We start from the raw sequence: 21,731 nt of genomic DNA, 5'->3' as shown, positions 1-21,731 counted from the left end.
ACCTAGTTCTTAAAGGGACCACCCCAAAAGCAGAAATATAATAGAGTATGGGAAATAATTAAACTGATACATGCTGCTGAGTGGCACTAACGACCTGGAGGCAGAGGGTACAGGGTTAAAGATAAAAGGAACTAATTTAAAATGAGGCCTTTCCCAAGCTGCTCTCTCTCTCTCATGGCCAATCAGACTGGTAGCAAGTTTTTACATGTGACAGATTAAGTAGAGAAATTATTCCCATTGGTGACAGAAACGAATACCTGGAGGCGCAAATGTAAAGATAACTGACAAAAAGAGCAATGTCAATACGAAGAAAAACATTTTCAGACAGAGAGTGATTAGAATCTGAAATTCACATTTTAGATTACATGACAGTGTGGAAACAGGCCCTTCGGCCCAACAAGTCCACACCGCTCCGCCAAAGCGCAAAACACCCATACCCCGACATTTACCCCTTACCTAACACTAGGGGCAATTTAGCATGGCCAATTCACCTGACCTGCACATCTTTGAACTGTGGGAGGAAACCGGAGCACCCGGAGGAAACCCACGCAGACACGGGGAGAATGTGCAAACTCCACACAGTCAGTCACCTGAGGCGGGAATTGAACCTGGGTCTCTGGCGCTGTGAGGCAGCAGTGCTAACCACTGTGCCACACATTGTCGCACCATTGTAGATGCACATTTCATTGGAGGCAGTCAAGAGGAAATTGGACTACTACCTGAAAAGAAAGATTACACAAGAATATGGGGAGGTGGAGGGAGTGGCACTAAATGAATTGCTCCTTCAGAGCTAGCATTGAGATGGCAAGTGGAATGGCTTCCCCCTGATGTAACCAGTACTTTAAGATTCTAAAGTACTCTTGTTAGAGAATGCTTGGAAAGTTTGAAAACAAAACACTAGAAGAGAACTTTAAATAGAACAATGATGTCAGCCACGGCTCAGTAGGTAGCATACTCTTCTGAATCAGAGGTTGTGAATTCATGTTTGACAAAATCCAGGCTAACAATACAGTCCAGGGTTGAGAGATGACTGTACTGTTGGGGTCACCATCTTTCAGAGAAATTAAACCAAAGACATCTTGTGCCCACTCAGGTGTAAAAATGGATCCCCTGTCTCTACTGGGAGAAGAACAGAGACACTCCCTCTCAAATTCTTTCCAAGTAACATCACATTTGGTTGTTTATTTTATGCTGTATGTCTTATTGTGTAAAATGTGGATGCTAAAAGTGCAATGTTTCCTCAGTTACAACTGTAATACATTTTACTGATGCTGCACTGGTTGTGAGACACCTCAGGAAGATCAAAGGCTTTGAAACATGTTTCTGAATCTTAGTATTTTTAAAGAGCAAAATCATACATAATAGACAGCTGCTTGCCTATATTTTCTTCTATATGTCGTATCATATTTGCATCCATTGGGGATTATATGATTACTCAATGAAGCACTGTCTAATGCACTAAGACACCCAGATTCCTCTCCAGCACAATTGCACAATTTCTCACCATTTGGATAATAAGCTTTACTTTTAATCTTCTTACCAAAAACAGAATTTCATATTCCTTGCCCCATGATATTCCACCACCCAGATCTTTGCCCACTTATTTAATCTATCTATATCTTTCGTAGTTTCATGTCCTCTTCAGAGCTTAACACCTACTCATCTTTGTGTCACTGACAAATTTGGCAATCATACTTTCCTTCCCTTCATCCAAGTCAAAGTCATTGATACAAACTATGAACAAGTATACAGAAGAACCTCAATTATCCAGCATTCGATTAACCGAATTTAGGATTACCCGAACAAGATCACAAAGTCTCGATGCAGGAGACTTGCAATGTTATCCAGCATTGATTATGTGGCATTCAATTACAGTCATACAGATGTACAGCACAGAAATAGACCCTTTAGTCCAACTTGTCCATGCCAACCCGAATGAGATACGCCCCACCAGCGTCCTTCAGATAATCAAGGTTCCTCTGTACTACTTGTCACTTCTTTTAACAGCCTAGGATAAAATCCATCAAGACCTAAGCACTTGGCAGTTTACAGCTCTAACAATCTACTCAGTACTACTGCTCTAATGATTATGATTTTCCCAGTTCTTCACATCCTTCCATTTCCGGATTTAATCAATGCTTTGGAGATTCTTCTTGTATCCTCTGCAATGAAAACGGATGCAAAATACCTGTTCAAAATGATCTGCCACCTCTATTTTCCATTATTAATTCTCTAGACTTACTTTCTATAGGAACAATCCTCACTTTGCTAACTTTTTGTTTTTAAAAATATTAAATAAATTCATACTGTGTGCTTTTATAATTATGGGTATCTTCTCAGATACTGCAATTTTTACTTCTTTTAATTATAGAGTCATAGATTCAGAGTGATGTACAGCATGGAAACAGACCCTTCAGTCCAACCCGACCATGCCAACCAGATATCCCAACCCAATCTAGTCCCTCCCACCTGACAGCACCCGGCCCATATCCCTCCAAACCCTTCCTATTCATATACCCATCCAAATGCCTCTTAAATGTTGCAATTGTACCAGCCTCCACCACATCACCTGGCAGCTCATTCCATACACATACCACCCTCTGCTTGAAAAAGTTGCCCCTTAGGTCTCTTTTATATCTTTCCCCTCTCACCCTAAACCTATGCCCTACCGTTCTGGACTCCCCAATCCCAGGGAAAAAACTTTGTCTATTTATCCTATTCATGCCCTTCAATTTTGTAAACCTCTATTAGGTCACTCCTCCGCCTCAGACGCTCCAGGGAAAACAGCCCCAGCTTGTTCAGCCTCTCCCTGTAGCTCAGATCCTCCAACCCTGGCAACATCCTTGAAAGGGTTCAGAAAAAATTTACAAGTTTCACAACATCTTTCTGATAGGAAGTAGACCAGAATTGTTTGGTGATTTCTTATTCTTTGGATTGCATCTATCCTGTGCATTCTGAAATAAATCCTGGAATGTCTGCCACTACATTTTACTGACCTCTTAGTTAACCTAATTTCCAATACATACTAGGTAAATTCTGCTTTCATGCCCTTTTAATTGTCCTTATTTAAAGTCTCGGACCCACTCCGCACTCTCTCAAACTGAATGTAAAATTCAATCATTTTATGTTGGCTGCTATCTAAAGAAGCCTTCATGAGGAAATGAATTAATGCGATCACACTGTGCAATACCAGATCTAGTGTAGCCTGTTCTCTGGTTGACTCCAGACATGCTGTTCTGAAGAAAGTATTTGATGAAATCCTTTCTAAGCTGTGTTTATCAAACTGATTTCCACAGCTACTATGTAGATTAAAATCTCCCATGATTACTGTTGTGTTTTTCTGACAAGATCCACTTCCAGCCTAATTTTCTTACTTTACCCTTGAATTCATCCATTCCTGTCATAGTCTGTTTCTCATTTCACCCGTCTCTTTTGCTTTATCTCTATTCTTTGTTTTATCACATCTTCCCAAATATGATCCCTTGTCCCCACTATTTCATTCAAACCCTGTCGAATTCAGTTTACGAGAAAACCAGTGTAGTTTAACTGGAGACTGTCCCAATGGTACAGATCCCATTTTCCCTAGTGATGCTGCCAGAGGTCTACAAACTGGAACCCACTTCTACCACACTAGTGTTCAGGGCATATAGTTGTTATCTCCCTAAATTAATGCCAATATGCACGTGGTTCAGGTGATCTTATTGAAACATAGAAGATCCTGAAGGGACACTGAAAGGATGTCCCCTCTTGTAGGAAATGCTAGTGCCACAGGACAGTGTGTTTTAAGGACTGAGGTGTCCATTTTAAGACAGACATAAGGAGAATGTTTGTTCAATCAAGTTGTCTGTTCCATCTTAATGGAAATAACTTCAGCATAAGAAACCAGTTACCTGCTTTGTGAGCAACGTTTGTACTGAGGAGAGATCACGTCCATAATCATCTGTCTTCAGACTGTTCTCTTTCTCACCTGAAAGGACAGAGAAACGTAAAGTTCAAGTTTGAAGACCTGTAATCCATTTCCAATCATCAAGCACTCAGTATTCCAAGTTTTTGTCACCTCAACATTGGTGGTCATACCATTGACTGACTTGGTTCTAAACTCAAAAGTTCTCTCCTCAAGATTTCTAACCTTTAAGAAATCCTTAAAAAAGTTCACCTGTCCAGTGAACCACACTGGTCAACCAAATCACAGGTTCATTTCTTAGAGTATGAAGAAGGACTAAACGTCAGCCTGGGGAACAGAAAGTATCAAAGGATCCACTCCTTGACCACCATCACAATGTTGGAATTCCAAAAGTAGCACATATATAGGAATGAGCAAAATGCTCCTGTAGCTTTCATCTTTCCAGACTTCAATACATGAGAAATGTTGACTTGGGTATCTTAGGATAGGATTCGGAGGGAAATTATTTCTAGAAAAAAGGGCCAGGCACCAGCAAAAGAAAACAAGAGGAATAGATGTCTGCATGGATTTCCTCTGGGTGTTTTGATTTCCACCCACAGTGCAAAGATGTGCAATTAGGTAGATTGGCTATGTTAAATTGCTCTGTCATGCCCAGGACATGCAGGCCAGGTGAATTAGTCATGGTAAATGTGAGGTTATGGGGAATGTGTCTGGGTGGGTTGCTGTTTGGGGGGTTGGTGCAGACTTAATGGGCTGAAAATGGCCTCTTACTGCCCTGTAGGCATTCTAAGATTCTATTACTATAAGTAAACTAAAACTATCTTTTAATAAATGGTACATGCAATTATATTTATACGTTCAAGTTCATACTGGATAACTTTATCCTGATTTCAAATGAGTTCTGGACCCAGATATTAAATTAAAGCTTCAGATTGTGTGCAAATTAGTGGTGGTAGTAGACGTTTGATCAGTGACTTCAGGTTGCAATGGGAAAATGAGCTTACTGAGGCAGAACAAAAGTGCAACAGTATCTTTGGATTATCTGAGTAAATACCATAAGCCTTTCAATTAGTCACTAAAATCACAAATGCCAATTGTTATTTTATCAACTCTTGCAAATAAAAGATCAGCATCACAAATGTCAAAGACTCTGTTTATTTTAATTGCTGGGCAAATAGTGAGCGTGCATATCTAATTCACCACACGCATGTTTCTGATGTCAGCAGCTGGGTGCAAAGTCTATCCAGAGGTTAGATGCTTTCTCAGAAGAGCAAAGTACAAGGATTACAGATATACCTTTTCATGTTGGTGTGGTCCAGTTAGTGGAACAATCACTTCAGAGTCAAAATTATGGGCCGAAGACATCAGGCCCTTGGCTTCTCCCACCTTTCAATAAGCTCATGGCTTGTACCCATTTACACATCTTGGTTCAATAATTCTCGACATATTTGCGAACCACAAATTACAACCATTTTAAGTTAATATTAAAAAATTGTTCTCAGTGTTGAAAAATGGTAAGGAGTTGGATAAAAAAAAAAAATTAGCTGATCACTTGTCCCTTGTTTCATATAAAATTGACCATCACATTTGCCTACGTAACAACATTATTGGCTGGAAAGCAATTTTGGATGACCCAAGAATGTTAAAAGAACTATATAGATGCAAGTTTATCTTCTTGAAATTAAATACATTTATATAGGATTAGAGAATATTTAGTGCCTCTAATTGTAATTTTATAGTACAAATAACACAACTTGTATTTATATAAAACATCTTAAACAGTTTAAAAACATCCACAAACAAGAAACTGAAGTGTTCAAAATGAACACGAATGGTTAAGTATTGTCTGATTCAGTACAATTTCCAGAAATTTACTGATAAAGTTATACCTATTGTTTCACATGGCTTTTGGTTGAATTGACCAAACATCTCAACCAAAATAGTTGACTTTAGGTGGTCTAACTCAGTAACACAAACATACCAATCCACGACTCAACTACATCAGCCTTCCAGTTAAACTGCAAGAATGCAGAGTTCTCATCCAACTTCGCCTTCCTCTGTGCAGCCGCCTTCTCCAACTCTGTCACTTTCGCTTGCAATCCCTTCATCTTTGCAGCAATATTTTCTACATAGTGATTGTCCTGTAAGTGATATCAAACAGTTTTATGGTTTTGCAATACATAATTTTATAGCTTGTCAACCTGGTTAACAACTATGAGCAGTTTCAGAAGTGGTGACAATTCTAACATGTTGGTAAAAATTCTCTAATTAATGATTTGTTAATATTTATTGAAAAAGAGAAGGGAAGCATCTGGAACCAAGATCACAGTTTGTAAAGCACCCAGATCAATCTTGGATTGAGGGGCATATAATGCAACAATAGGGGTGGGGGAGATTGGAAAATGAAGGAAAGAATATTCGCATTGAAAGTAATTATTAAATGGTTCAGTTAATCCTAGGTTTATTCTCGGACTACAATAAGCCTTTGTGCACTTAAAGTACTATGGACAATGTGCACTGGATTCCCAACTGTTATTCCACTGATGGAAGTACATCTGTGCAGTGCAAAGACACAATCCAGCTTCACTGTCTCTATTACTGTCACCTGCCAACACACCCAGTCAAGGCTCATAATAAATGGGCTTTGTAGTGGAGTGAGGGTGACTGGCACCCACTTAAAAGTTTATAACATTTTCTTCCTGCCAGGTTCCTCCTCTCTCTCTCTGCTGCCAACAGCTTGCTGGTATATAATTCCATAGTCTTCTGTGACTATCCCCATTTCAAACAGGTATGCTGTTTTGGAAAATGTAGGAGGTGATGGATTCTCAGGGGAACGTGGCACGAACAGCCAGGTTTCTGGCATTGAGACGGGCTCTAATGCAATGAGGGGGTACATCGGGTTCCAAGAGATCAATTGTGTTAGGGGATTCTCTAGTCTGAGGCACAGACAGACATTTCTGTGGCCAGCAGCAAGTAAGCAGAATGGTGTGTTGCTTTCCTGGTGCCAGGATCAAGGATGTCTCAGAGAGGGTGCAGAATATTCTCACGGGGGAGAGGGGCCAGCAAAAGGTCATTGTCCACATTGGAACCAACGATATAGGAAGGGAAAAGGTTGAGATTCTGAAGGGAGATTACAAGGAGTTAGGCAGAAATTTAAAAAGGAGGTCCTCGAGAGTAGTAATATCTGGATTACTCCCAGTGCTAGTGAGGGCAGGAATAGGAGGATAGAGCAGATGAATGCATGGCTGAGGAGCTGGTGTATGGGAGAAGAATTCACATTTTTGGATCATTTGAATCTCTTTTGGGGTAGAAGTGACCTGTACAAGAAGGACGGATTGCACCTAAATTGGAAGGGGACTAATATACTGGCCTGGCAGGGAAATTTGCTAGAGCTGCTCAGGAAGATTTAAACTAGTAAGTGGGAGGGGGAGAGAACCCAGGGAGATAGTGAGGAAAGAGATCAATCTGAGACTGGTACAGTTGAGAACAGAAGCGAGTCAAAGAGTTAGGGCAGACAGGGACAAGGCAGCACTAATACATTAAGCTGCATTTATTTCAATGCAAGGGGCCTGACAGGGAAGGCAAATGAACTCAGGGCGTGGTTAGGAACATGGGACTGGAATATCGTAGCAATTACAGAAACACAGCTCCGAGATGGACAGGACTGGCAGCTTAATGCTCCAGGATACAAATGCTACAGGAAGGATAGAAAGGGAGGCAAGAGAGGAGGGGGAGTGGTGTTTTTGATAAGGGATAGCAATACAGCTGTACTGAGGGAGGATATTCCCAGAAATACATCAGGCAAGTTATTTGGGTGGAACTGAGAAATAAGAAAGAGATGATCACCTTATTGGGATTGTGTTATCAACTCCCTAATAGTCAGAGAGAAATTGAGAAACAAATTTGTAAGGAGATCTCAGTTACCTGTAGGAATAATAGGGTGGTTATGGTAGGGGATTTTAACTTTCCAAACATAGACTGGGACTGCCATACTGTTAAGGGTTTAGATGTTAAATGTGTACAAGAAAATATTCTGATTCAGTATATGGATGTACCTACTAGAGAAGGTGCAAAACTTGACCTGCTCTTGGGAAATAAGGCAAGGCAGGTGACTGAGATGTCAATGGGGGAGCACTTTGGGGCCAGCGACCATAATTCTATTAGTTTTAAAATCATGATGGAAATGGATAGACCAGATCTAAAAGTTGAAGTTCTAAACTAGAGAAAGGTCAATTTTGACAGTATTAGGCAAGAACTTTCAAAAGCTGATTGGGGCAGATGTTCGCAAGTAAAGGGACAGCTGGAAAATGGGAAGCCTTCAGAAAAGAGATAGAGAGTCCAGAGACAATATTTTCCTGTTAGGATGAAAGGAAAGGCTGGTAGGTGTAGGGAATGCTGGATGACTGAATAAATTGAGGATTTGGTTCAGAAAAAGAAGAAAGCATATGTCCAGGATCGACAGGATAGATTGATTGAATCCTTAGAAGAGTATAAAGGCAGTACAAATGTACTTAAAGAGGGAAATCAGGAGGGCAAAAATAGGACATGAGATAGCTTTGGCAAATAGAGTTAAGGAGAATCGAAAGGGTTTTTACAAATATAGTACAGGCAAAAGGGTAATGAGGGAGAAAATAGGGCCCTTCAGAGATCAGCAAGGAGGCCTTTGTGTGGAGCCGCAGGAGATGGGGGAGATACTAAAGGAGTATTTTGCATCAGTGTTTACTGTAGAAAAGGATAAGGAAGATACAGAATGTAGGAAAGTAGATGGTAACATCTTAAAATGTCCATATTACAGAGGAGGAAGTGCCGGATGTCTCGAAATGCATATAAGTGGATAAGTGCCCAGGTGTACCCGAGAACTCTGTGGAAAGCTGGGCAAGTGATTGCTGGGCCTCTTGCTGAGATATTTAGATTAGATTAGATTAGATTAGATTACATTACAATGTGGAAACAGGCCCTTCGGCCCAACAAGTCCACACCGACCCGCCGAAGCGCAACCCACCCATATCCCTACATTTACCCCTTGCCTAACACTACGGGCAATTTAGCATAGCCAATTCACCTGACCTGCACATCTTTGGATTGTGGGAGGAAACCGGAGCACCCGGAGGAAACCCACGCAGACACGGGGAGAACGTGCAAACTCCACACAGTCAGCCGCCTGAGGCGGGAATTGAACCCGGGTCTCTGGCGCTGCGAGGCAGCAGTGCTAACCACTGTGCCACCGTGCCGCCCACAAATTTGTATCATCAACAGTCACAGGTGAGGTGCTGGAAGACAGGAGGTTGGGTAATGTGGTGCCACTATTTAAGAAAGGTGGTAAGGAAAAGCTATGGAATTATAGACCAGCAAGCCTGACGTCGGTGGTGGGCAAGTTGTTGGAGGGAATCCTGAGGGACAGGATGTACATGTATTTGGAAAGGCAAGGACTGATTAGGGATAGTCAACATGGCTTTGTGCGTGGGAAATCATGTCTCACAAACTGGATTGAGTTTTTTGAAGAAGTAACAATGAGGATTGATGAGGGCAGAGCTGTAGACGTGACCTATATGGACTTCAGTAAGGCGTTCGACAAGGTTCCGCATGGGAGACTGGTTAGCAAGGTTAGATCACATGGAATACAGACAGAACTAGCCATTTAACTACAAACTGGCTCAAAAGGTAGAAGACAGAGGGTGGTGGTGGAGCGTTGTTTTTTAGATTGGAGGCCTGTGACCAGTGAGTGCGACAAGGAGCGGTATTGGGTCCACTAATTTTTTGTCATTTATGGAAATGATTTGGATGCGAGCATAAGAGGTACAGTTAGTAAGTTTACAGATAACACCAAAATTGGAGGTGTAGTGGACAACGAAGAAGATTGCAACGGGATCTTGATCAGATGAGGAGCCGAGGAGTGACAGATCAAGTTTAATTTAAATAAATGTGAGGTGCTGCATTTTAGGAAAGCAAATCTTAGCAGGACTTATGCACTTAATGGTAAAGTCCTAGGAAGTGTTGCTGAACAAAGAGACCTTGGAGTGCAGGTTCATAGATCATTGAAAGTAGAGTTGCAGGTAGATAGGATAGTGAAGAGGACGTTTGGTATGCTTTCCTTTATTAGTCAGAATATTGAGAACAGGAGTTGGGAGGTCACGTTGCGGTTGTACAGGACATTGGTTCGGCCACTGTTGGAATATTGCGTGCAATTCTGGTCTCCTTCCTATCAGAGGGGTGTTGTGAAACTTGAAAGGGTTCAGAAAAGATTTACAAGGATGTTGCCAGAGTTGGAGGATTTGAGCTATCGGGAGAGGCTGAACAGGCTGGGGCTGTTTTTTCTGGAGCGTCGGAGGCTGAGGGGTGACCTTATAGAGGTTTACAAAATTATGAGGGGCATGGATAGGATAAATAGACAAAGTCTTTTCCCTGGGGTTGGGGAGTCCAGAACGGTAGGGCATAGGTTTAGGGTGAGAGGGGAAATATATGAAAAAGAGACCTAAGGAGCAACTTTTTCACGCAGAGGGTGGTATGTGTATAGAATGAGCTGCCAGAGGAAGTGGTGGAGACCGGTACAATTGCAACATTTAAGAGGCATTTGGATGGGTGTATGAATAGGAAGGGTTTGGAGGGATATGGGCCGGGTGCTGGCAGATGGGACTAGATTGGGTTGGGATATCTGGTTGGCATGGACAAGTTGGACCGAAGGGTCTGTTTCCATGCTGTACATCTCTATGACTCTATGTTGACAGGGTTGAAGGATTTGAGCTATAGAGGTTGAAGAGGCTGGGGCTGTTTTCCCTGGAGCATCAGAGGCTGAGGGGTGACCTCACATAGGTTTATAAAATCATGAGGGGCATGGACAGGCAAGGTCTTTTCCCTGGGATGGAGGAATCCAGAACTCGAGGGCATAGATTTAGCAGAGAAGGGAAAGATATAAAAGAGACCTAAGGGACAACTTTTTCACGCAGAGATGGGATGTGTATGGAATGAGCTGCCGGAGAAAGTGATGGAGGCTTGTACAATTACAATGTTAAAAGGTACCTGGATGGGTATATGAATAGGAAGGGTCTGGAGGGATATGGGCCGGGTGCTGGCAGGTGGGACTAGATTGGGTTGGGATATCTGGTCGGCATGGACGGGTTGGACCGAAGGGTCTGTTTCTGTGCTGTACATCTCTATGACTCTATATACTCTCTATAGCACTTACTTTCTGCTAGTCCACTGAAGGAACCACGTACTAGACAGAACAGAAAAACAGGAGTGTCACAATCTATTGAGGATGGAGGGTTGCATAGCTGATCTTATCCCAGCCCAGTGCTCACACACATTTCCAGCACCCCATCTCCCAGCATCAAGTCCTGCTGCTGTTGCCCCAAAGTCTGTCAGGCCTTGATTTAAGTCACAGTGGGGAAAAAGTTGGGGAAGCACTGCGGAAGACCAATGTGCTGTCACTATTCCATTTAAAACGTCATAATGACAGGTGGATGATACTGGCAAGACCACAGTTATTTCCCAAAAATTGCAAGTTTTCTTTTTGAATTCCTGCTGTCATTGTGACTTTACCGATTGCTATGCAGATAAGTTTCTTATTGCTACTCTGCCTAAGAGCAGCAAACTCTACACAGACTAGAAACTGTACTCAACATATTCTTGAGCTTGTACGTCAGCTCTTCTCTAGGAAGTTTAGTAAACAACTGGGGAAACACCCCAAAAGGTTCAGGTGTGTAAATTGGAATTTTATTAGTCGTGAAAAACAAGTTCTGCACATTATAAAGTATTCACAGTACTTTGTTGGTTTTTATGAGAGAGTCCGATTGTCCACCATTACAGTTTCAGTATTATCAGGACGTTTTGAACATTTATAACAGAAGGATAAGTGATATTGTAGCTAAGGAACTCACTTCACATTCTGTTTAGATACAGGCCAGAACATTACTGACCATGCAATTCAGACAAATCACAATCAAAAATCTAGTGAGCTTTTGACTCAGCTGTGATATTATCATCTTGCACAAGCACCAAATGGTTTATGTAATTATTAGAAAAAGGAAAGCTCAATCTTTTTTCAGTGTAGAAAGTTAGGTTTTCTGGTCTTTTGCCGAGTGGTGTGCCTCAGGGATCAATGTTGGGGCAGTAATTATTCACAATTTACACAGATGATTTGGAATTGGGGACCAGGTGTAGAGTAGTTTGCTCTACTACTCACCTTAATATCATTTGCAAAGTGTGCAGAGGACTGTGAAACTTTGCAAAGGGACATGGATAGTTGAGTGGGCAAAGGTCTGGCCGATGGAATACAATGTTAATAAATGTGAAGTCATCCATTTTGGAAGAGTAGCAGTAAAAAGGACTATTATTGGAATGGTAAGAAATTGCAGCAGGCTGGTCTGCAGAGGGACCTGGGTGTCCTTGTGCATGAATCACAGAAGGTTGGTCTGCAGGTGCAACAAATAGTTTAGGCAGTCAATGGAATTTTGTCCTTCATTGCTAAAGGGATTGAGTTTAAAAGCAGGGAGGTTATGTTGCAGCTGTGGAGGGTGCTGGTGAAGCCACACCTGGAGTATTATGTGCAGTTTTGGTCTCCTTACTTGATAAAGGATGTACTGGCACTAGCAGGGGTGCAGAGGAAGTTCACTCGGCTGATTCCGGAGTTAACAGGGTTGGCTTATGAGGGGAGACTGAGTAAACTGGGATTATATTCATTGGAATTTAGGTGAATGAGGGAGGATCTTATAGAAACATAAAATTATAAAGGGAATAAATAAGATAGAAGTAGAGAGGATATTTCCACTGGCGGGTGAAACTAGGACAAGAGGACATCACCTCAAAATTAGGGGGGAGCAGATTTAGGACTGAATCGAGAAGGAACTTCTTCACCCAGAGGGTTGAGAATCTGTGGAATTCCCTGCCCAGTGAAGTAGTTCAGGCTTCCTCAGTAAAATGTTTTTAAAACTAAGCTAGATAATTTTTTAAATAGTAAAGGAATTAAGGGTGATGATGAGAGGGTGGGTAAGTGAAGCTGAGGCCATGAAAAGATCAGCCATGATCTTATTAAAAGGCGGAGCAGCTCAAAGAGCCCACTCCTGCTCCTAGTTCTTATGTTTGACACAGTTTTTGATCAAATGAAAAAGGAAGCAAATCCTCAGGGAGAAATAACCAGAAATTCAAACTAAAAAACACTAATTGTTGCATCACACTTCAGGTGATCACTAGAAATAATGACAAGAACATATTGATTTTAAACAATCCTCACCTTCTTTATCAGCTCCTCTCCATTAGCACAAACATCATGCACTCTATCACGGTGAACTGTGAAATCAGTTTCAAATGCTTCATGTTTTTTCAGCAACCCCTGCAGAAAATGAGACTTACTTCAGATTATTTCATAGACAAACACTATAGTTGTGTCAGGCATTACTTCACATATTTTTGTACTTATTGTGAATTCTTTTAAACTATTGAACCACAATATAGATCCAACAATTTTCACACCATGAAAATCAAATTAAACCTAGAGATGCAAAATGACTAAGTTTACCTATTCCCATTTAGCAGATAGAAAAAAAAAACACAAGCAGGCAAAGAGACAGTGAGACAGAAGAGGAGAGACAGACAGAGACACACACTTTGCTATTTATAATATAGCTGATGTAAAACTGAAATATGAAGCCAAGTTCATATAGGTTTTACAATGCATCATCTGCTAATCCTTTGCACAATGAAGCAATCTAAATTGTAATAGTAACTTTCTGGGAATCCTCAAGATGTACATATATCATCTATTCACTTATGCAATGTCATATCAGTTAACTCATTAACATAAAGGTTTCATACCTAACGACTATCACGATATTGGACTACTCTACTGCTTCCAGAGCAGGTCTCATGCAGTCAACAGCAAGTAAACTTGCTAGATTCAGCATCAAGACCTTTTATTTGAAACTACAGCTTAATATCTAAATTAGATGCTCAATGGCTGAGGACATTAACGTGCTGTTTGCCATATTTCCCATCAGGGTATTTTACATATGACACTGACTTGTACTGCAGCAAGTGTGTCTCCATAATCCTCACTTGCCACCAGGTTCAATTTCTCATTGATCCAGGCTTCCTCCTCCTCAACGTTTGCCACAAACTGCTGGTATTCCAAGGATTCTTCCAAACGCTGTCCTCTGCAATGTAAAGCAAATTAACATGTGTAGTAATTTCCATTAGATAGGTAGAATAATGGTCAGTTGGTCTAATGGCAAATTGTTGTTAATTCGCCTGAAAACCACCTGGTTCGTGTAATTTGGGGAAGGAAATCTGCCATTCTTACCGAACCTGGCCTACATGTGACTTCAGACCCACTGCAATGAGGTTAGTTCTTAACTGCCCTCTGAAATGGCCTAGAGAGCCAAACAGTTCAAGGTCAATTAGGGACAGGCAACATATGCTATCCTTGCAAAGTACACCACATCCCATGTAAGAATAAAATGTTAGCCAACTATGAACAGTGTCCCGAATCAATATCAAACTCTTGATTTTGTCGTAATCTGCTTGTTTTGGAGAGTTTGTGGCATGCAAAATGCCTGCCATGCTTCTGATTTTGCAACTTCACCGTTCTTCACTGTTTGTAAACCACTTAGGGTGCACTGAGTTTGCAAAGGATGCTAAAGAAATCCAAGTTCCTGTCAACCTTTCAGAAGAAAGCCATGCACTAAAGTTAATGTGTTCGAAGAATCACTGTAGACCTTGGGTTGGTTCTTACTACCCTAGTTAAAATCAGGGGTCAAAATGCATAATGTGGGTGAAGGGATGTGGACTTTCTACAACTATCTGCCTGGTCAACCCCAATCACTTTGCAGTGACTTTATGTGGCTGCCTACGGTGGAGCCTATTTAACTATGCATTTCAAAAGGTCCTTTGCCTGTCAAATAGGAACATGTGAAGCGCGCAAAGTGTGCATCAGTCCGACTTCCCAAGCACAGATGCCCAATCAGCAGTCCCTAAAAAGGAGCTGCTAATTTTGTAGAGTTTTCTTTGCTTCCTTGTTTCTCCTTGTTGTCCAAGATTAATCTTACACATTTAATAATTTCCTACTTTTATCTAAAAGGTTACAAATAATTCAATTAATCTATGTTTGAGCTATTTAATTGTCTGTTTCTTCCAATAAATCTAGTAAAACATTTATTCATCCTTCATTCTAATTTCCTACTTTGCAACAAATGATTACATTAGCCAATGCACTTTGGGGCATTTGAGGTTGTCAGAAGGACCTATAAAATGTAATTTCCTTCTTTTCCTGATGAAGGACTTTGCCTGAAATAGTGAATTGTCAGCTCCTCCCACAGATGCCAACTGAGCTATAGAGAGAGAGACTGAATAGGCTGTGGCTGTTTTCCCTGGAGCGTCAGAGGTTGAGGGGTGACCTTATAGAGGTTTACAAAATTATGAGGGGCATGGATAGGATAAATAGACAAAGTCTTTTCCCTGGGATTGGGGAGTCCAGAACCAGAGGGCATAGGTTTAGGGTGAGAGGGGAAAGATATAAAAGAGACCTAAGGGGCAACTTTTTCACGCAGAGGGTGGTACGTGCATGGAATGAGCTGCCAAATGATGTGGTGGAGGCTGGTACAATTGCAACATTTAAGAGGCATTTGGATGGGTATATGAATAGGAAGGGTTTGGAGGGATTTGGGCCGGGTGCTGTCAGGTGGGACTAGATTGGGTTGGGATAACTGGTCGGCATGGACGGGTTGGACCGAAGGGTCTGTTTCCATGCTGCACATCTCTATGACTTGCTATGCTTGCAGAACTTTTGTTATTTTCTCACCCAATATTAGAATTTAGCAAAATTACTAGATAAACTGGATTTACCGAGTAGCAGCAAGCTCCTTCAGTTCCTTCCAGTGTGCCACAAACTGAGACAATCGCAGCTGAATTTCCTCTTTGCCAATGGTATTATCATCAGACAGCTTCTTTCCAGTCTCCAGTACAGACTGTCATAAAAGAATCAACAAATCATGAGCATCTCCTTTAAACAAAGGGAAATTAACTCTAACTAGAAATGAATTGCAAGGTTTAAATTGCCTATGCACTCGTTTTAATTGGCTACTCTAGACACAACTTGCTCACTGAATTACACCCAAAGAACAAAAACATTAATTAAGAAGGATTGCACCCCCCCACGACATCCTCAAACAAAAAGACTACTGCTAATCCTAACATTGGTTATGACTACAGCATAAAGTTATGTGGGTTGAGGGAACACTTTGTCCAGAAAACATTAAACAAAGACATAATATTTTGTAATGTTAAAAGTTATACATTTTGATATAAAGTTTAACAAACAAACATTCTTTTAAATATCTTCTTTAACATGTGGCCTGCTTTGACATAGAAACATACCAAGTAGGAACAGGAGCAGACCATTCCATATAGTATGATCACAGTTGATCAACTATCTCAATGCCTTATTTCCACTTTCAAAGGCATCAAGGAGTATGAGGAGAAAACTAAAAAATTCTTCTCAAACGAATTCAGTAATTTAGCTTCCATGGCTTTCTAACAGAACTCCACAGGTTCACAATCCTTTGAGTGAAGACATTTTTTCTTGTCTCAGTCCTAAATGGTCTAATCCACATCCCAAGGCAGTGTTCTCTGATACTAGATTCTCCAACCATGGAAAATGTTCTCCCTGCATTTAACCTGTTCAGCCAATTTTATTATTACAATCAGATTAGAATCCCTACAGTATGGAGGCGGGCCCTTCGGCCAAACAAATCCACACCGACCCTCCGAAGAGTAACTCACCCAGACCTATATTTACCCCTACCCTATATTTACCCCTGACTAAAGTACCTAACACTATGGGCATTTTAGCATGGCCAATCCACCCTAACCTGCACACCTTTGGATTGTGGAAGGAAACCAAAGCACCCGGAGGAAACCCATGCAGATACTGGGAGAACATACTACCTCCGTACAGACAGTCACCTGAGGCGAGACTCGAACCTGGGTCCCTGGCACTGTGAGGCAGCAGTGGTAACCACTGAGCCACCATGCTGCCCCAATCTTTTCTCATCATTCTAATGGAGTGAATACAGTCCCAGTCAAACCATCTCTCCTCATCTCGCTTTCCCCAATACCAGCCTTGTGAACTTCACTGTACTCACTCAATGCAAGTATAACCTCTCAAGTAGGGAAGACCAAAAAACTGCACACAATATATTTCAGATGCAATCTCACCAAGCTTTGTATAACTGCAGTAAGACATCCTACTTCTGAACTCAAATCTTCTTGCAATGAAGGCCAATATACCATTCCTAACTGCTGGTTGTACCTGCAGTCCACATTTATTGACTGTTGTACAAGGTTACCTAGTACATCCATACTTCCTAATATATCACTACTTGAACAATTCTGTTTTTGCACAGTGTATAACTTCACATTTAGCCAAGTTGCATTGCATCTACACAATGCCTGCTCACTCAACTTGTCTAATCCCCTTGAAGCCTTCTTGCATCTTCCTTACAACTCTCAATCCCACCCGGCTTTATATGGTCAGCAAACTTGAACAAGTTGCATTTAGCTTCCTCATCCTGGTAATTTATATGTAGCCATGGGTGGCTGTGGCCCAAGCACTGATCCTTGCACTGCTCCATAAGTCAGTACCCATTTATTCTCCCATTGTTTCTTGTCTGTCAATCAATTCCCTGGAACTGACCAAGAGCCTTGATAATGTATCCCGAGACTCTGCACTTTTGCCTGTTTGCCACATGTAAGTGAGGCATCTGCCAGCACCCTGTAAAAAACTATTTTACTTTTATGTCTCAGTTTTAGCATCTCGATGAGAACTCGACTCTTTGATTTGCCACATAAAAAAGGCTCATCACCACTCATTAGCTTTGCTGAAATCAAAACGAGACAGAAGTGGCCCTAGATTCCCACAATCTATACTAGGCAGGCAGCCAGACAGTGGTCAGAACGATAATGGCCAAAATGACTTCCTGTTAAGAGACTCTAAGAATGGCCAATTGTCGATATGACCTAAGCAAGGAACTGGATTGATAGTCATTTGTAGTCTGAGTCCATTCCCCAATCTGTGACTTAATACTTACGAGCAGGTTACACAATACAAAACCAGGATCAAAAGATTTTAAAACTGTGCACAAGAATATCAGGGATCTCAAACCTGGATAGCTGGGTCATGAGCAGCCAGTTCTGCTTCGAGACGCTTGTGCTTCTTCCTCAAGTTCTGTACTCCAGTCAAATCCCGACCATAATCTTCAGAACTCACAAGCAATTTTTTCTCTCTATTCAAATAAAAAATATATTGTTCCTACATTAGTTTCACACAAAATGGGACATCACTGGATTGCAGCTAACTAACTTAGGGTCCCAATTTTTCTCTGTTCCGTTAATATCAACTTACTACAATTTCACAACTTTTACAAACAGGATTTTCTATACATTTGTATGTTATCCCAACTCACTTTATCCAGGATTCCTCATCATCCAAATCACGGAAGAACTGGTGAAGTCTATGTGAATCATTCAGTTTAGCACGGCGAGTAGTAGCCATGTCTTTAATTTTCTGAAACCTGCTGTTCACTGCATTACGTTTATCCTTCACTTGGGTGGTATCAAAAGCATCACTAGACATCAGACTATCAGCCTGGCCATTCAAATCTTTCAGACGGTCCTGAAATAGTCAATTAATGAACCAGTTTAGAAAATCTACCACTGTGAAGTATTTCTGCAATCCAAAAAAAGCAGATAAGAACAAGAGCTACACTTCTTGACTCAATTAAGTCTTTAAACAGAACAGAAATTGCTGAAGAAACTCCACAGATCTGGCAGTACTTAGAAAGAGAGTTAACATTTCAAATCCAATGATCCTCCTTCAGAACTTTATTAAAAACAGGAGTTATCTTTGTACGTGCGAGTTATCTTTGCCAAAAACTAACATCCACCAGCTTAACATACACATCTTTGGAACAGGTGACTGGTACCCCAGTCCAGGAATAGGGACACTACCATTGCACCAAGGCCCTTCTAGTTATAATCTATTGGGAATGTCATGTAACTCTCAGAGTGGATACATATTTGCCAGAATGGTAGAATGATACATATTTGCCAGAAACTAAAATTAAGGTACAAAGACAGGTTTCACAGGCTAAGCTTGTACAGATTCAGGTACAGAATGTATTAAATATATAGGATGGGGTGACTCAACTGTGATATTCATGATTAAAAGATTAAGGCTAAAATTATTAAGGCTAATCTTACTAAATTAAGGCTAAAAGATTAAAAGCTATATCATTATGTATATTTAAGGTGGAATTAGACAGCTTAAAATCAGGAAGGGAACAGTTATGGAGGAAAAGGCAGGAAAAAGTGGAGTTGAGGATTGTAAGATCAGCCAAGAATCTGCAGAGTAAACGTGATGTGTGAAGTGGCCTATTTCTGCTTCTACACCTTATGATATCATTTAAATAATACTCTACATTCTGTTAAACACAGGTTTTCATACACATCTTTTAGGAATATCACATCAAGCTGAGAAGCATTCTGTGAATGAGGGTGATGAGATTTTCCAGTACCTTACAAGCCCACTGTTGAATCAAACAGAGGTCATAAAAGCTTCAAACTTTTGAAAATTTCATCAATTTTTTTCCAATTTGCTTTGGGAGAAAAGTAATAAGCAACATAACCTACTGAATAAGTCTAAAAGACAATTCTTTTGAGATTACAAGGCTGTATGTTCTCAAAAGAATAGGAATGAATGAATAGCTCTTGAAAAGAGCCAGTACAAGCACAATGTGATTAATGACCTCACCAATGACTGGATTATTTTATAACCGTGTTTCAAGTTTACGGATGACAATGTTAAATATACACTAATACAAAAAGCTTTTCCATCCATCACAAGATATGATGCACCTCCAAAGCACAAAAATGGTATATTGCCATAGTAACAGAGAGCCAAAATCTTAAATATTCAACAAGAGGTTTAATTACTGCGACTCTGCTCTCGAGGCCAGCCCCCAAAGCAAGCACATATTTCTCTCATCTGCAATTACAGCTTTACAGCAAACCCTTTCCCATTACCTCATGAGCATTAATATCTGCTTCAAGGAGCTGATGCTTCTTCAGCAAGTTATTCACAGATGCCAGGTCCTTCCCGTAGTCCTCAGAGGCCAGGAGAGCTTCCACCTTACAAATAAATTAATCTGATTTAGTGCTAAGAATTATCAAAATACAAAAAACTAAAAAACTAAATCTCAAATATCTGGTACAATGCTTTTACTGATACAAGTTCCAAAAGAACTGATGCTTTTAAAAGCATTGCAAAGTTAAACAACTTGAACCACATCATTAAAACTACCCTAATCCAGTTTATATATGAGTAACGCACTCACATGACAAAACAGCAACAAAATCCATGTGTAGAAATTTATATAGTGGGTATGAAATGATTAGAATTTTAAAAATTTAAAATTCATGTCCAGAGTAGGACAAATGGAATGACATATTCAGAGAGATTGCCCTTTCAAAGGAGATTCCAGCTCAAAGGAGATTCCAGCTCAATGGAAACAAGCATTGTAGGCAGTGTTAAATGTAGCTGCAATTCTCCAGCTCAGAGGTGCAGGGTTTTCCCTCTTCTTCGTTCTACTGCTCCCAAGATTAGCCATAAAAATTTGTATAACCATGCCATACAAAATATAGAAACTTTCAACAGTACAATGTTTATCTAATAATATCATTAGCATTACATGAGGATTTTCGATTATTCCACATTAAAGTATCATGAATGATGCATTTTCTGAAATATGTTTAAGGCAAAGGAGAAGTTGAAGCCTAGAATACATGATTCTCTCTGTCAAATGGCTCCGTATATCATAAAAGATGTTACATTGACTCACACTGTAGCCACGACGTGTTACTATGAATGGTAGGTAGACACTTTGCCATCACTGGTGTAATGCAAGAGTCTGTGTAAAAGTGGTTTAATACCGACTTCCTCTAATACTGGAACAACTTATACAAGGTGGTCAATTGTATATTACTGCAAATCACTTTTTGCCTTCATTTACCCATTCCTGGGAAGATCTGCAAACTGATTCATATGCAAATATATTTTGCAAATAGGTTTCAACTACTGACAACTACATTAATAAGAAAGCAAATGTTGAAGTGAAAAAAGGTTCAATGAGGAAAGTATCTATCTCCTTTACAAAAAAAAAGAAGTGAATAACATGATGAAATTATTTACCTCTGACAACCAGAAGTCAAAGTCTTTGATACCAGTGTTGAAATTCTGCTGCTTATTGGCCTCTTTCAGCTTTTGACTCTTTTCTTCTGATTTCTTCACTAAATATTCCCATTGGTCAGCTAGCGTTCCTAAGCGAGTCTATCAAAAAGAGTAAACCCACTAAAATCAGTCAGAAGGAAATCAAGCCAGTTAAATGAAAATTCAAGTATGCTTTAAGACTATGATAAATTGCTGCAGGAACAAAGCTCTGGGTTTATCCAACCTGTTGTAAAAATTACAACCATCATAATCAGGGGTCACTTCACTGTGGGCCTGCGCGGTTAACTGGCAGTTGCCGATTTGTTTCTTATACATCGTGTCTATTTTATAAATAAGAATGAAAAATGAAAGCATGTGTAACTGTCTGCGAGCTTTAAAGTCCATCAAAAGAGTGAAAGTTAGTCCTTATATCTGGTTGCTATGCATTAAAATGCTTTCTGTTTAAACAAGACATCTCATCAAGCAAGGTGAAAGTGAAGACTGCAGATGCTGGAGATTAGAGTCGAGTGTGGGGCACTGGAACAGCACAGCAGGTCAGGCAGCATCTGAGGA

At 40.5% G+C, this 21,731-nt stretch overlaps 1 protein-coding gene across 10 annotated transcripts in view; it reads right to left on the bottom strand.

Moving 5' to 3' along the window:
* The window catches only part of sptan1 (spectrin alpha, non-erythrocytic 1), a 105,790-nt gene that overhangs the window by 12,708 nt on the left and 71,351 nt on the right, over positions 1–21,731 (bottom strand). For all 10 annotated transcript variants that reach the window (XM_043720583.1, XM_043720580.1, XM_043720586.1 and 7 more), the window contains 9 exons: positions 21,141–21,278; positions 19,976–20,080; positions 18,358–18,566; positions 18,057–18,177; positions 15,740–15,861; positions 13,920–14,052; positions 13,134–13,232; positions 5,886–6,045; positions 3,891–3,967 (listed from right to left, as the gene is read on the bottom strand). In XM_043720583.1, coding sequence (XP_043576518.1) covers positions 3,891–3,967; positions 5,886–6,045; positions 13,134–13,232; positions 13,920–14,052; positions 15,740–15,861; positions 18,057–18,177; positions 18,358–18,566; positions 19,976–20,080; positions 21,141–21,278 — 1,164 coding nt within the window. The remainder of the gene's footprint in view (positions 1–3,890; positions 3,968–5,885; positions 6,046–13,133; positions 13,233–13,919; positions 14,053–15,739; positions 15,862–18,056; positions 18,178–18,357; positions 18,567–19,975; positions 20,081–21,140; positions 21,279–21,731) is intronic.

This window comes from Chiloscyllium plagiosum, chromosome 30, assembly GCF_004010195.1.
Source record: "Chiloscyllium plagiosum isolate BGI_BamShark_2017 chromosome 30, ASM401019v2, whole genome shotgun sequence".
NCBI lineage: Eukaryota > Metazoa > Chordata > Chondrichthyes > Orectolobiformes > Hemiscylliidae > Chiloscyllium > Chiloscyllium plagiosum.
The sequence above is the reverse complement of the archived record's forward strand: the minus strand, read 5'-3'. Positions and strand labels throughout refer to the sequence as shown.